The following is a 15385-nucleotide window of genomic DNA, read 5'->3' as shown; positions in this document are numbered from 1 at the left end:
CCAGCCCTCCATCCTGCCCTGGCCATGCTGGATTCATAGAGAAAAAGCCAGGGACTATTAGGAGAATATTGGCCCCCAGCCCTCCACCCTGCCCTGGATCCAAAGGATCCACAGAAGAGTCTAATGAAGGACCTCATAATGAAGGACCTCAGAAAGAAAGACCACAGAGTTTGAGGAGTATGGACCCTCCGCCCTGCCGTGGCCCCTTATCCACAGGGGAGCCTACTGATGAAGGACTGATGAGCCTACTGATGAGTCTGAGCAGCAAAGGGCCAACTATAGAACCTCATAATGGGCCTCGGAGTCTGAAGAGTGAGGACCATCCTCAGCACTCTCAGAGCACCAGCATTGAGGAGCTGGACAATAACAATGATGAGAGGACCCCTGGGTCTGCAACACCTGTCCCTGTCCCTGCTAGTGCAACACAGGCCCACCCAAACCAAGCCTACAGCCACCTGACTCAGGCAACACATGCCCACCCAAACCAAGCCTACAGCCACCTGACTCAGGCAACACAGGCCCACCCAAACCAAGCCTACAGCCACCTGACTCAAGGCCAGAACTACCCTCAGCAGCCAGATGCCCAGTCCCATCCCCGACATCCCCAGCAGCATTGCAGAGAGAGTCCAAACAGCCCCAGCACCAGGCCCACCTCTGACTCCCCATCCAGTCAGGAGAGCAAGCCCAGGACTGTTAAACCACCACCTGTCCTTACCAGTGCCAATCCTAACCAGCCGTATCTGATTAGTCCCTCCGGTTCACCTCTTCCTGTCCCTGCTACAGCGAGTGTCTCCTCTGAGCCCCCGCTGAACCAGCCCGGTGACACCATCATCCCTGACAGCATGGATGAGGAGGAAGAGGAGGAGGAGGACAGCTGCTCAGAGTATGACAACGTGGGTTCGGACGTGGAGGGTGTGGAGCAAGACATTGATCAGGTACTACAGGTGGAAGACCAGAGTATGCAGGTGAGGTACTACAAACACTATCCTGAGCCTCAGGATGGAAGTTATGTAGATAGTGAGGATGGCATCTATGTGGAACACCAAGACAGAACCTACGCAGAACACCAAGACAGAACCTACGCAGAACACCAAGACAGAACCTACGCGGAACACCAAGACAGAACCTACACGGAACACCAAGACAGGACCTACGTGGAACACCAAGACAGAACCTACGCGGAACACCAAGACAGAACCTACGTGGAACACCAAGACGGAACCTACGTGGAATGTGAGGATGGTACTTATTGTCCCAAGGATGACTCCTATGTAGAAGGTCAGGATGGTACCTATGTGGAGGGGAACAGCCTGGAGGGGGATGTGAGCAGCACTGGACAATGCAAACACACCAGGTCACTGTACGGACCTGAGTCTGAGGAAATGGTTATGTATAATGAAAGACTAGAGACAGATACAAATCCCTGTATCTCATCTGAGCATCAGTTCAGTGACAATCCATGTCATGCCCCCAAGGCTGGAGACGAGGAGGAGAAAGGGAATGTGGAGGTGCAGGAGGAGGAGGTGGAGGGGCAGGAGGAAGTGGAGGGGCAGAAGGGGCAGGAGGAGGGGCAGAAGGGGCAGGAGCAGGTGGAGGGGCAGAATGGGGGAGGAGGAGGTGTGGAGGGGCAGGAGGAGGAGGAAGTGGAGGGGCAGAAGGGGCAGGAGGAGGTGGAGGGGCAGAAGGGGCAGGAGGAGGTGGAGGGGCAGAAGGGGGAGGAGGAAGTGGAGGGACAAAAGGGGCAGGAGGATGTGGAGGGGCAGAAGGAGGAGGTGGAGGGGCAGAAGGTGCAGGAGGAGGTGGAGGGGCAGAAGGGGGAGGAGGAGGTGGAGGGGCAGAAGGGGGAGGAGGAGGTGGAGGGGCAGAAGGAGGAGGTGGAGGGGCAGAAGGGGCAGGAGGAGGTGGAGGGGCAGAAAGAGAAGAATTTCCCAGATGAGATGGGGGAAACAGAGGAAGAGCGGGATGTGACCACATACACAGAAGAGGATTCTGAGGAGACAGAGGACAGAGAGCAGGAGAAAACACCCAGCAGCTACCAGGAGAAATATGGGGAGAGGATGAGAGAGGGAGAGAGGCAGGGGGAGAGGATGAGAGAGGGAGAGAGGCAGGGGAGAGGATGAGAGAGAGAGGGGGGAGAGGATGAGAGAGGGAGAGAGGGAGGGGGAGAGGATGAGAGAGGGAGAGAGGGAGGGGGAGAAGATGAGAGAGAGGGAGGGGGAGTTGATGAGGGAGGGGAGAGGATGAGAGAGGGAGAGAAGGAGGGGGAGAGGATGAGAGAGGGAGAGAGGGAGGGGGGAGGAGGATGAGAGAGAGGGAGGGGGAGAGGATGAGAGAGAGGGAGGGGGAGAGGATGAGAGAGGGAGAGAGGGAGGGGGAGAGGATGAGAGAGGGAGAGAGGGAGGGGGAGAGGACAAGGGAGAGAGAGAGGGAGGAGGAAAGGATGAGAGAGGGAGAGAGAATGAGAGAGGGAGGGAGGGAGGGGGAGAGGATGAGAAAGGGAGATAGAGAAGACAATGATAGAGCGGAAGTTGAGGTCTTCTCTATAGGGAACTGTAACACCCCTGAGGACAGTAAGATCTCAGTGTGTGTCTCACAGTCCCCACAAAGGGCCCCCTATAAGGGAAGTGGAGGGGGAAGGGATTGGACATGGGAAGCCCCTCAAAGGGCCCATAAGGAGGTGAAGAGGCAGGGGAAGGGAGGAGGACGGGGAGGAAGGAGTGAGAGGGGAGGTGTAAAGAGTGGGAGGGAAGGAGGAAGGGTTGTGAGGGAGACTGACAGGCAGGAATACACTGGCCACATAGTGTCTGAGATGAAGGTATACATGAGTAGCAGCAGCAGCTCAGAGACACAGGACTGCAGAGAGGCTGCCGTCAGGCCCAGACCACCAAGGCCCAGGCCCAGGCCTAGATCCGGGCCCTGCCCCAGCACCCCACACCCTCACCAGACACAATCCCACACTCAGCAGGCCAAGGCCCGCCCGAAACAAGCCTACCAGACCCACACCTACCTGACAGAGGTCCATACCCTCCCAAAACAGGCCTACCAGACCCACACCTACCTGACAGAGGTCGATCCCCTCCCGAAACAGGTCCAGAACAACCAGCTACAGGCCCAGAGCGACGTCCGACAACACCAGCAGACACAGAACTGTAGAGAAAGTGCTATCAGGCCTACACACAGATCTAGCCCCAACACACCACACCCTCAACCCCCCCAGACCCCGGCCCAAATGCAGCACATCCAGGCCCACCAAATCCAGGCCCAGTATAGACAGGCCCCGCCGACACAGGCCCAGATGCATAAGAGACAAGCACCCACCCACCCGACACATGCCCAGACCAACAAGAGACAAGCACCCGCCCACCCAACACAGGCCCAGACCAAGCAGCACCACAAAGAGAGTCCCGTCAGTCCCAGCCACAGCCCTAGGCCCACCTCTGACAGCCCTAGGCCCATCTCTGACAGCCCTAGGCCCATCTCTGACAGCCCTAGGCCCATCTCTGACAGCCCTAGGCCCATCTCTGACAGCCCTAGGCCCACCTCTGACAACCCTAGGCCCACCTCTGACAGTCCTAGACCCACCTCTGACAGCCCTAGGCCCATCTCTGACAGCCCTAGGCCCACCTCTGACGGCCCTAGGCCCATCTCTAACAGCCCTAGGCCCACCTCTGACAGCCCTTGGCCCATCTTTGACAGCCCTAGGCCCACCTCTGACAGCCCTAGGCCCACCTCTGACAGCCCTAGGCCCATCTCTGACAGCCCTAGGCCCACCTCTGACAACCATAGGCCCACCTCTGACAGTCCTAGGCCCACCTCTGACAGTCCTAGGCCCATCTCTGACAACCCTAGGCCCATCTCTGACAACCCTAGGCCTGCCCCACCTCCCAGCCACAATGCCCAGACACAGGAACACACTCCCAACACCCGACAGACCGAGCAGCATTGCAGAGAGACCACCACCAGTTGGAGCGCCAAGCCTCCGTCTCCTCTCCTCCAGGAGAGCCACCAGACCCAGACCTATCAGCCTCGCAAAGACAGCACCACCAGCCCCAGCCCAAGGCCCACTTCTGACTCCTCATCCAGCCTGGACAAACATCCCAGGGCTGTAAAACTATCAACATCACCAGCTCCACCATCTTCACACCACAACACAGAGCCACAGAGGGAGTACCCCGAGGAGAGACAGACACGGACACAGACACACAAACAGGTAACTGCCTGATGCTGCCAACTCCACAGGGTTTGTTTTGTGTTATTAGTTTACTTGACAGGGACCATGTACAACAAACATTGCACCAGATTTGACCTACATCTCATCTGCAGTCGTGTTCCTGTCTGATGTTAGTAAGATCTCCCCTCTGTCTGTTCCAGTTGTTAGTAAGATCTCCCCTCTGTCTGTTCCAGTTGTTAGTAAGATCTCCCCTCTGTCCGATCCAGATGTTAGTAAGATCTCCGCTCTGTCTGTTCCAGTTGTTAGTAAGATCTCCTCTCTGTCTGTTACAGTTGTTAGTAAGATCTGTCTATTCCAGATGCCCCACAACATCGCAGAGCAGCGGCCTGGCAGGCCCCACTGTCCAGAGCCCCGGGCCCTACAGGAGGACAGTAACAACACACCTCAGCCTGAACCAACACAGAACAACGCCTCGTTCCCCAGCTTCGTGGATGGTAAATATTTTTTCTCTGTATAGTTCATTGATTCCATACCTGAGTAATGGACGTTTGATTATGATATAACCATTTATGGCTCTTTCTGGTCTCTGGTGTGGTGTGCATATCTGATGATTTTATAGTGCTGCAACCAAATTGCTATGGGACAATAAAATGGTCTGAATGTGAATCTAAATGTGAATGTGAATCTGAATGTGAATCTGAATGTGAATCTAAATGTGAATGTGAATCTGAATGTGAATCTGAATGTGAATGTGAATCTGAATCTGAATGTGAATCTAAATCTGAATGTGAATCTGAATCTGAATGTGAATCTGAATTTGAATGTGAATCTGAAAATGTGAATGTGAATCTGAATCTGAATGTGAATCTGAATCTGAATGTGAATCTGAATGTGAATGTGAATGTGAATCTGAATCTGAATGTGAATGTGAATCTGAATCTGAATGTGAATGTGAATGTGAATGTGAATCTGAATCTGAATGTGAATGTGAATCTGAATCTGAATGTGAATGTGAATCTGAATGTGAATCTGCATCTGAATCTGAATCTAAATCTGAATCTGAATTTGAATTTGAATCTGAATCTGAATCTGAATGTGAATCTGTCTGGATCTGAGTCATGGCTTCTTGTCTATAAATAAATCCATATTTCTCATTTCCCAGTCCCAGGTCCGTGTGAGCCCGAGGACCTGATTGATGGCATCATCTTTGCTGCTAACTACCTGGGTTCCACACAGCTGCTGTCTAACAAGAACCCATCTAAAGGAACACGCATGGCCCAGGCGCAGGAGGCTGTCAGCCAGGTCAAGGTATGGTGTGTGGGTATGGTGTGTGTGTGTGTGTGTGTGTGTGTGTGTGTGTGTGTTGGTTCTTCTATCCTTGTGGCAACCTAAATTCCCCACAAGGATAATAAAACAAGGACAATTCTCCCTCAACGGGACATTTCTCACGTCCCCAAGAGGACAAAGGCTATTTTAAGTTTAGGGTTTAGGGTTATGAGTTATGGGTTAGGGTTATGGGTTAGGGTTAGGGTTATGAGTTACGGGTTATGGGTTAGGGTTATGGGTTAGGGTTAGGGTTTAGGGTTTAGGGTTAGGGTCATGGGTTAGGGTTATGAGTTACGGGTTATGGGTTACGGTTATGGGTTAGGGTTAGGGATTAGGGTTATGGGTTATTGGTTATGGGTTAGGGTTATGGGTTAGGGTTATGGGTTATGGGTTATGGGTTAGGGTTAGGGTTATGGGTAAGGGTTAGGGTTATGGGTTATGGGTTAGGGTCATGGGTTAGGGTTATGGGGTAGTTTATGGGTTAGGGTTATGGGTTATTAGGGTTATGGGTTATGGGTTAGGGTTAGGGTTATGAGTTACGGGTTATGGGTTATGCGTTAGGGTTATGGGTTATGGTTATGGGTTATGAGTTACGTGTTATGGGTTATTAGGGTTATGGGTTATGGGTTATGGGTTAGGGTTATGAGTTATGGGTTATGGGTTATGGGTTAGGGTTATGGGTTAGGGTTAGGGTTATGAGTTATGAGTTATGGGTTAGGGTTATGAGTTACGGGTTATGGGTTAGGGTTATGGGTTATGGGTTAGGGTTATGAGTTACGGGTTATGGGTACGGGTTATGGGTACAGGTTATGGGTTAGGGTTATGGGTTATGAGTTATGGGTTATGGGTTATGGGTTAGGGTTATGGGTTATGGGTTAGGGTTAGGGTTATAAGTTACGGGTTATGGGTTAGGGTTATGGGTTAGGGTTATGGGTTATGGGTTAGGGTTAGGGTTATAAGTTATGGGTTATGGGTTAGGGTTATGGGTTAGGGTTATGGGTTATGGGTTAGGGTTAGGGTTAGGGTTATGGGTTAGGGTTATGGGTTAGGGTTAGGGTTATGGGTTAGGGTTATGGGTTATGGGTTAGGGTTATGAGTTATGGGTTAGGGTTATGAGTTACGGGTTATGGGTTAGGGTTATGGGTTAGGGTTATGGGTTAGGGTTATGGGTTAGGGTTATGGGTTATGGGTTAGGGTTATGAGTTATGGGTTAGGGTTATGAGTTACGGGTTATGGGTTAGGGTTATGGGTTAGCGTTAGGGTTAGGGTTATGGGTTAGGGTTATGGGTTAGGGTTAGGGTTATGGGTTAGGGTTATGGGTTAGGGTTAGGGTTATGGATTAGGGTTATGGGTTAGGGTTATGGGTTATTGTTATGGGTTAGGGTTATGGGTTATGGTCAGGGTTTAGGTTAGAATTAGGATTAGGGTTAGGGTTACGGATTACAGGTTATGGTTATGGTAAGGGTTTGGGTTAGAATTAGGGATAGGGTAAGGGGTTAGTGGTTAGGTTTAGGGTTAGGGAAAATAGGATTTTGAATGGAAATGAATTTCAGTTCCCCACGAGGACAGGAGAACATAATGTGTGTATTACACCCCTGATATTATATTAGTATTGTGCTGTCTGACTAACTGACCAGGCTAATGTTGTTATATTAGTATTGTGCTGTCTGACTAACTGACCAGGCTAATGTTGTTATATTAGCATTGTGCTGTCTGACTAACTGACCAGGCTAATGTTGTTATATTAGCATTGTGCTGTCTGACTAGTTGACCAGGCTAATGTTGTTATATTAGCATTGTGCTGTCTGACTAACTGACCAGGCTAATGTTGTTATATTAGTATTGTGCTGTCTGACTAACTGACCAGGCTAATGTTGTTATATTAGCATTGTGCTGTCTGACTAACTGACCAGGCTAATGTTGTTATATTAGCATCGTGCTGTCTGACTAACTGACCAGGCTAATGTTGTTATATTAGTATCTGTGACCAGGCTGACTAACTGACCAGGCTAATGTTGTTATATTAGTATTGTGCTGTCTGACTAACTGACCAGGCTAATGTTGTTATATTAGCATTGTGCTGTCTGACTAACTGACCAGGCTAATGTTGTTATATTAGCATCGTGCTGTCTGACTAACTGACCAGGCTAATGTTGTTATATTAGCATTGTGCTGTCTGACTAACTGACCAGGCTAATGTTGTTATATTAGCATCGTGCTGTCTGACTAACTGACCAGGCTAATGTTGTTATATTAGTATTGTGCTGTCTGACTAACTGACCAGGCTAATGTTGTTATATTAGTATTGTGCTGTCTAGTTGACCAGGCTAATGTTGTTATATTAACTGACTAACTGACCAGGCTAATGTTGTTATATTAGTATTGTGCTGTCTGACTAACTGACCAGGCTAATGTTGTTATATTAGTATTGTGCTGTCTGACTAACTGACCAGGCTAGTGCCCAAAGCTTCATTTGTTTCCAAAGCGCGCTGTTGTTATATTAGTATTGTGCTGTCTGACTAACTGACCAGGCTAATGTTGTTATATTAGTATTGTGCTGTCTGACTAATAATAAGGAAATGTACCTTGTGAGTGCCCTGTCTAACCACACGATGGCGATCTCTCGTTCCTTTTTGACCATGGTGGTTTGACCACAGAGCCAAGATGGAGACTCTCAGACGGTGACAGAAGTGGACCTCTTCATCTCCACCAAGGCTGTCAAAGTGCTGAATGCCGACTCCCAGGTGAGAGAATGATTTAACTTCTGATCTCTGAGTTAATAAAATAAAAACTGGGTGTATTTCTTCTCTTTAATGCCAAGTCTGGGACTATCCATTCACACACATGTAGACAATGCATCTTTTAAAGGCAATATTCACCCGTCGGCGAAAATCACATACACAGTAAATCGTAAATGTTGGGCTCAATCAGAAATTAACTTTAGATGTTCAAGCGCCCTATAATGTGGATCAAATGCGGATCAGATCGAATCCACGCCTAGGATTAATCTGTGTCCAGGAAACCTGCCCAAAGCTTCATTTGTTTCTGTTTCATAAAATTCCTCTGGCGCGCTGCTGTATCTTTAGGGGCCATGTTATTGAGGACCGTCCACTCCTCACAGAGTTATTACCACAGCAGCCATATAAATTATTTACCCCCCCCAGGAGACGCTGATGGACAGTTATTACCACAGCAGCCATATATATTATTTACCCCCCCCAGGAGACGCTGATGGATAGTTATTACCACAGCAGCCATATATATTATTTACCCCCCAGGAGACGCTGATGGACAGTTATTACCACAGCAGCCATATCTATTATTTACCCCCCCCAGGAGACGCTGATGGACAGTTATTACCACAGCAGCCATATATATTATTTACCCCCCAGGAGACGCTGATGGACAGTTATTACCACAGCAGCCATATCTATTATTTACCCCCCAGGAGACGCTGATGGACAGTTATTACCACAGCAGCCATATATATTATTTACCCCCCAGGAGACGCTGATGGACAGTTATTACCACAGCAGCCATATATATTATTTACCCCCAGGAGACGCTGATGGACAGTTATTACCACAGCAGCCATATCTATTATTTACCCCCAGGAGACGCTGATGGACAGTTATTACCACAGCAGCCATATATATTATTTACCCCCCCCCCAGGAGACGCTGATGGACAGTTATTACCACAGCAGCCATCGGGAGCATATGGTTTATGGCTCAGGAGACGCTGATGGACAGGAACATCCTCGCAGGACTGTAGTGAAGCTGATCTCTCCTGCTCAGAGGGACCGAGACGGTACAGAATGATCTGCTACGTCTTCGAGTCAGAGGACGTGAGTACTATTGTATTCTGTTTTTGTTCTATTCTAGGGTATTCTGATCTGTTCTGTTTTCTATTCCCCCCCCCCATGCTCTCCCTTTGTATACTGCTGAATATTATTAATTTATTGGGGATTTTGGTTATTGATTATTGATTATTGATTATTGATTACCAGTGTTCGCAGAAGAAGGTTGCTAAATTTAAAACACACCATTTTTGATTAAGCAATTTCTATACACTGTCTACAGTACACTGTATACAATACTACTGAACATAATTTATAAGCTTTGAAAATGATTATTGCAGAGGCCTGCTTTATACGTCTCATTTTGGCTTTCCTATAACACCAGTTATACACTACATGACCAAAAGTATGTGGACACCTGCTCGTCGAACATCTCATTCTGAAATCATGGGCGTTAATATGGAGTTGGTCCCCCCTTTGCTGTTATAACAGCCTCCACTCTTCTGGGAAGGCTTTCCACTAGATGTTGGAACAGTGCTGCTATAACAGCCTCCACTCTTCTGGGAAGGCTTTCCACTAGATGTTGGAACAGTGCTGCTATAACAGCCTCCACTCTTCTGGGAAGGCTTTCCACTAGATGTTGGAACATTGCTGCTATAACAGATTACCACAGCAGCAGGGAAGGCTCCACTCTTCTGGGACGCTGATGGCTTTCCACTAGATGTTGGAACATTGCTGCTATAACAGCATCCGCTCTTCTGGGAAGGCTTTCCACAGATGTTGGAACATTGCTGCTATAACAGACTCCACTCTTCTGGGAAGGCTTTCCACTAGATGTTGAACATTTATTATAACAGCCTCCACTCTTCTGGGAAGGCTTTCCACTAGATGTTGGAACATTGCTGCTATAACAGCATCCGCTCTTCTGGGAAGGCTTTCCACTAGATGTTGGAACATTGCTGCTATAACAGCCCCCTCTTCTGGGAAGGCTTTCCTCTAGATGTTGGAACATTGCTGCTATAACAGCCTCCACTCTTCTGGGAAGGCTTTCCACTAGATGTTGGAACATTGCTGCTATAACAGCATCCGCTCTTCTGGGAAGGCTTTCCACTAGATGTTGGAACATTGCTGCTATAACAGCCTCCACTCTTCTGGGAAGGCTTTCCTCTAGATGTTGGAACATTGCTGCTATACTGCTGAATATTATTAATTTATTGGGGATTTGGTTATTGATTATTGAATTATTTACAGCCTCCACTCTTCTGGGAAGGCTTTCCACTAGATGTTGGAACATTGCTGCTATAACAGCCTCCACTCTTCTGGGAAGGCTTTCCACTAGATGTTGGAACATTGCTGCTATAACAGCCTCAGTACACTTCTGGGAAGGCTTTCCACATAGATTTGGAACATTGCTGCTATAACAGCATCCGCTCTTCATGGGAAGGCTTTCCTCTAGATGTTGGAACATTGCTGCTAAAAGTACTCCACTCTTCTGGGAACATCTCATTCTGAAATCATAGATGTTGGAACATTGCTGCTATAACAGCCTCCACTCTTCTGGGAAGGCTTTCCACTAGATGTTGGAACATTGCTGCTATAACAGCATCCGCTCTTCTGGGAAGGCTTTCCACTAGATGTTGGAACATTGCTGCTATAACAGCCTCCGCTCTTCTGGGAAGGCTTTCCACTAGATGTTGGAACATTGCTGCTTTAACAGCCTCCACTCTTCTGGGAAGGCTTTCCACTAGATGTTGGAACATTGCTGCTTTAACAGCCTCCGCTCTTCTGGGAAGGCTTTCCACTAGATGTTGGAACATTGCTGCTATAACAGCCTCCACTCTTCTGGGAAGGCTTTCCACTAGATGTTGGAACATTGCTGCTATAACAGCCTCCACTCTTCTGGGAAGGCTTTACACTAGATGTTGGAGCATTGCTGCTATAACAGCCTCCACTCTTCTGGGAGGGGCTTTCCACTAGATGTTGGAACATTGCTGAGGGGACTTGCTTCCATTCAGCCTTAAGAGCATTAGTGCGGTCAGGGACTGATGTTGGGCGATTAGGCCTGGCTGGCAGTTGGCGTTCCAATTCATCCCAAAGGTGTTCGATGAGGTTGAGGTCAGGGCCTTCTACAGGCCAGTCAAGGTCTTGCACACTGATCTCAACAAACCATTTCTGTATGGACCTCGATTTGTGCAAGGGGGGCATTGTCATGCTGAAACAGGAAAGGGCCTTTCCCAAACTGTTTCCACAAAGTTAGAAGCACAGAATTGTCTAGAGTGTCATATGTATGCTGTAGCGTTTAGATTTCACTAGAACTAAGCCCCCGAACCATGAAAAACAGCCCCAAGATCATTATTCCTCCTCCACCAAACTTTACAGTTGGCACAATGCATTGGGGCAGGTAGTGTTCTCCTGGCATCCTCCAAACCCCGATAAGTCCGTCAGACTGCCAGATGGTGAAGTATAATTCACTCCAGAAAACGCGTTTCCACTGTTCCCATGTCCAATGGCGGCCAGCTTTACACCACTCCAGCCAACGCTTGGCATTGCGCATGGTGATCTTAGGCTTGTGTTTGGTTGCCAAGGAAACCCATTTCATGAAGCTCCTAACAAATAGTTATTGTGCCGAAGTTGCTTCCAGAGGCAGTTTGAAATGGACAGACCTTTTTTTGCATGCTACGTGCTTCAGCACTCGGCGGTCCCGGTCTGTGAGCTTGTGTGGCCTACCACTTCACGGCTGAGCCGTTGTTGTGCCTAGATGTTTCCGCTTCACAATAACAGCACTTACAGTTAACCGGGGCAGCTCTGGCAGGGATAGTGATGAACTGACTTCTTGGAAAGCTCTTCTGTAAAGCCATTTTACTGCCAATGTTTGTCTATGGAGATTGCATGGATGCGTGCTCGATTTTTAGACACCTGTCAGCAACAGGAGTGGCTGAAATAGCCAAATCCACTAATTGGAAAGGGTGTCCACATACTTTTGTATATATAGTGTATCTTCATTCATCATTTCAGTTGGTCCTTAACCCGTGCTCTCTTCCACTTCTGTATTGGTGTCAACTTGAATAGCCTGTCACTTCTGTTGAATAGTTTCTCCCTCCCTCCCCCCCCCCTCCCCCCTCCCCTCCCCCACCCCTCTCCCCTCCCCCCCCCCTCTCCCCCCCCCTCTCCCCCCTCCCCTCCCCTCCTCCCCCCCCTCTCCCCTCCCCTCCCCCTCTCCCCTCTCCCTCTCTCTCCCTCCCCTCTCCCCTCCCCTCCCCCCCTCTCCCCCCCCCTCCCCCCCCCCCTCTCCCCCCCTCCCCTCCCCTCCCCCTCTCCCTCTCTCCTCCTCTCCCCCCTCTCCCCCTCCCCCCCCCCCTCCCTCTCTCTCCTCCCTCTCCCCTCCCCTCCCCCTCCCCCCTCTCCCTCTCTCTCCCCCTCCCCCCTCTCCCCTCCCCTCCCCCCCCTCTCCCTCTCTCTCCTCCCCTCCCCCCCCCCCTCCCCTCTCCTCTCTCTCTCTCTCTCCCCTCCCCACCTCCCCTCTCGCTCTCTCTCCCCTCCCCCTCTCCCCCTCTCCCTCTCCCTCCCTCTCTCCCCTCTCCTCTCCCTCTCCCTCTCCCTCTCTCCCCCTCTCCCTCTCTCTCCTCCCCCTCTCCCCTCCCCTCTCCCTCTCTCTCCTCGCCTCTCCCTCTCTCTCCTCCTCTCCCTCTCTCCCTCGCCCTCTCCCTCTCTTTCCTCCTCTCCCTCGCCCTCTCCCTCTACTGCCCTCCCCTTTCCCCTCCCTCTCCCTCTCCTCCCCAGGCCCAGCTCATTGCCCAGTCCATCGGCCAGGCGTTCAGCGTTGCCTACAGGGAGTTCCTCCGTGCCAACGGGATCAACCCTAAGGACCTGAGTCAGAAGCAATACAGTGACATCATCAATTCCCAGGAAATGTACAATGACGACCTGGTCCATTTCTCAAACTCTGACAACTGTAAAGAGGTGTGTGTGTGTGTGTGTGTGTGTGTGTGTGTACGTGTACGTGCGTGCGCTTGCATCCGCGCCTATATGCGTGCATGAAATACTGATAGACCAGTGTAAAGAGGTGTGACGGCATGCTGTAGTGATTGTTGACCGTGATTCATGACTGTAGATACACTCCGTCAACACAGTATAGATAGCAGATTACAGTAGAGTAGATATTGAGACTCTTGGCTCATGCAGTAGCTAGACAGCGCAAAGATGTTTACCCAAGTTCAGGATCAATTTTAGCCATTCGGAAAGCTAATCAAATTACACTGAATAGTACAAGTAATTAGTGCTCTTGCTTCAGTGAGACCACTACTGAAATTCTGCATATATATTTTTGTTATATACTTTGTGTTATTATTATTTTTAATATTTTTAATATTTTTTTATTACCAACTAAAATCCAGTTTGTAAGATATACTAATCACTTCTACTTAAAGATATATATAAATATCTGTCTCTGTGTGTGTTTGTGTGTCTCCCAGCTGGAGTTGGAGAAGCAGAAGGGAGAGAGCCTAGGTGTGGTGATAGTGGAGTCTGGCTGGGGCTCCATCCTGCCAACAGTTATCCTAGCTAACATGTTGAACAGCGGCCCGGCTGCCCGCTCTGGGAAACTCAGCGTCGGGGACCAGATCATGTCCATTAACAACACCAGCCTGGTGGGCCTGCCGTTAGCTACCTGCCAAGGCATCATCAAGGTCTGGAGCATACAGTCGACTCTGCTCTTTTATCAGTCATGAAGGAAAGGAGATGGGGAGTAGAGGAAAGGGAGCCATCCTAGAGCATTGAGATTGAGACACAGCCATTCTATGAAGCCATTCTAGTGTTGGGATTGAGACACAGCCATTCTAGGAAGTCATTCTAGTGTTGAGATTGAGACACAGCCATTCTAGGAAGTCATTCTAGTGTTGAGATTGAGACACAGCCATTCTAGTGTTGAGATTGAGACACAGCCATTCTAGGAAGCCATTCTAGTGTTGGGATTGAGACACAGCCATTCTAGTGTTGAGATTGAGACACAGCCATTCTAGGAAGCCATTCTAGTGTTGAGATTGAGACACAGCCATTCTAGTGTTGAGATTGAGACACAGCCATTCTAGGAAGTCATTCTAGTGTTGAGTCATTCTAGTGTTGAGATTGAGACACAGCCATTCTAGGAAGTCATTCTAGTGTTGAGATTGAGACACAGCCATTCTAGTGTTGAGATTGAGACACAGCCATTCTAGGAAGCCATTCTAGTGTTGAGATTGAGACACAGCCATTCTAGGAAGTCATTCTAGTGTTGAGATTGAGACACAGCCCTTCTAGTGATGGGATTGAGACACAGCCATTCTATGAAGCCATTCTAGTGTTGGGATTGAGACACAGCCATTGTTGAGATAGAGAAGCCAGGAAGCCATTCTAGTGTTGAGATTGAGACACAGCCATTCTAGGAAGCCATTCTAGTGTTGAGATTGAGACACAGCCATTCTAGTGTTGAGATAGAGACACAGCCATGAGATTGAGACACAGCCATTCTAAGAAGCCATTCTAGTGTTGAGATTGAGACACAGCCATTCTAGGAAGCCATTCTAGTGTTGAGATTGAGACACAGCCATTCTAGTGTTGAGATTGAGACACAGCCATTCTAGGAAGCCATTCTAGTGTTGAGATTGAGACACAGCCATTCTAGGAAGCCATTCTAGTGTTGAGATTGAGACACAGCCATTCTAGGAAGCCATTCTAGTGTTGAGATTGAGACACAGCCATTCTAGTGTGTTGAGATTGAGACACAGAGAGCCACAGTGAGACACAGCCATTCTAGGAAGCCATTCTAGTGTTGATTGAGACACAGCCTTTCTAGGAAGCCATTCTAGTGTTTGAGAGCCACAGCCATTCTAGGAAGCCATTCTAGTGTTGAGATTGAGACACAGCCATTCTAGGAAGCCATTCTAGTGTTGGGATTGAGACACAGCCATTCTATGAAGCCATGTTAGTATTGGGATTGAGACACAGCCATTCTAGGAAGCCATTCTAGTGTTGAGATTGAGACACAGCCATTCTAGGAAGCCATTCTAGTGTTGAGATTGAGACACAGCCATTCTAGGAAGCCATTCTAGTGT

The 15385-nt window shown here is 49.0% G+C and overlaps 1 protein-coding gene across 1 annotated transcript in view; it reads left to right on the top strand.

Annotated features, from left to right (window-relative positions):
- The first annotated feature begins 2500 nt into the window (after positions 1–2500).
- Positions 2501–15385, top strand: part of LOC121840036 (amyloid-beta A4 precursor protein-binding family A member 2-like) — a 15051-nt gene continuing 2166 nt past the window's right edge. Inside the window, exons 1-8 of the mRNA XM_042301189.1 lie at positions 2501–4210; positions 4530–4665; positions 5334–5479; positions 8155–8241; positions 9112–9127; positions 9250–9344; positions 13077–13256; positions 13769–13981. Of these exons, the coding sequence (XP_042157123.1) occupies positions 2810–4210; positions 4530–4665; positions 5334–5479; positions 8155–8241; positions 9112–9127; positions 9250–9344; positions 13077–13256; positions 13769–13981 (2274 nt within the window). The 5' untranslated portion in view covers positions 2501–2809. The remainder of the gene's footprint in view (positions 4211–4529; positions 4666–5333; positions 5480–8154; positions 8242–9111; positions 9128–9249; positions 9345–13076; positions 13257–13768; positions 13982–15385) is intronic.

This window comes from Oncorhynchus tshawytscha, linkage group LG19 (assembly GCF_018296145.1).
Source record: "Oncorhynchus tshawytscha isolate Ot180627B linkage group LG19, Otsh_v2.0, whole genome shotgun sequence".
NCBI classification, from domain to species: domain Eukaryota; kingdom Metazoa; phylum Chordata; class Actinopteri; order Salmoniformes; family Salmonidae; genus Oncorhynchus; species Oncorhynchus tshawytscha.
Note: the sequence above shows the minus strand (reverse complement) of the source record. Positions and strands in the feature narration are given on the sequence as shown.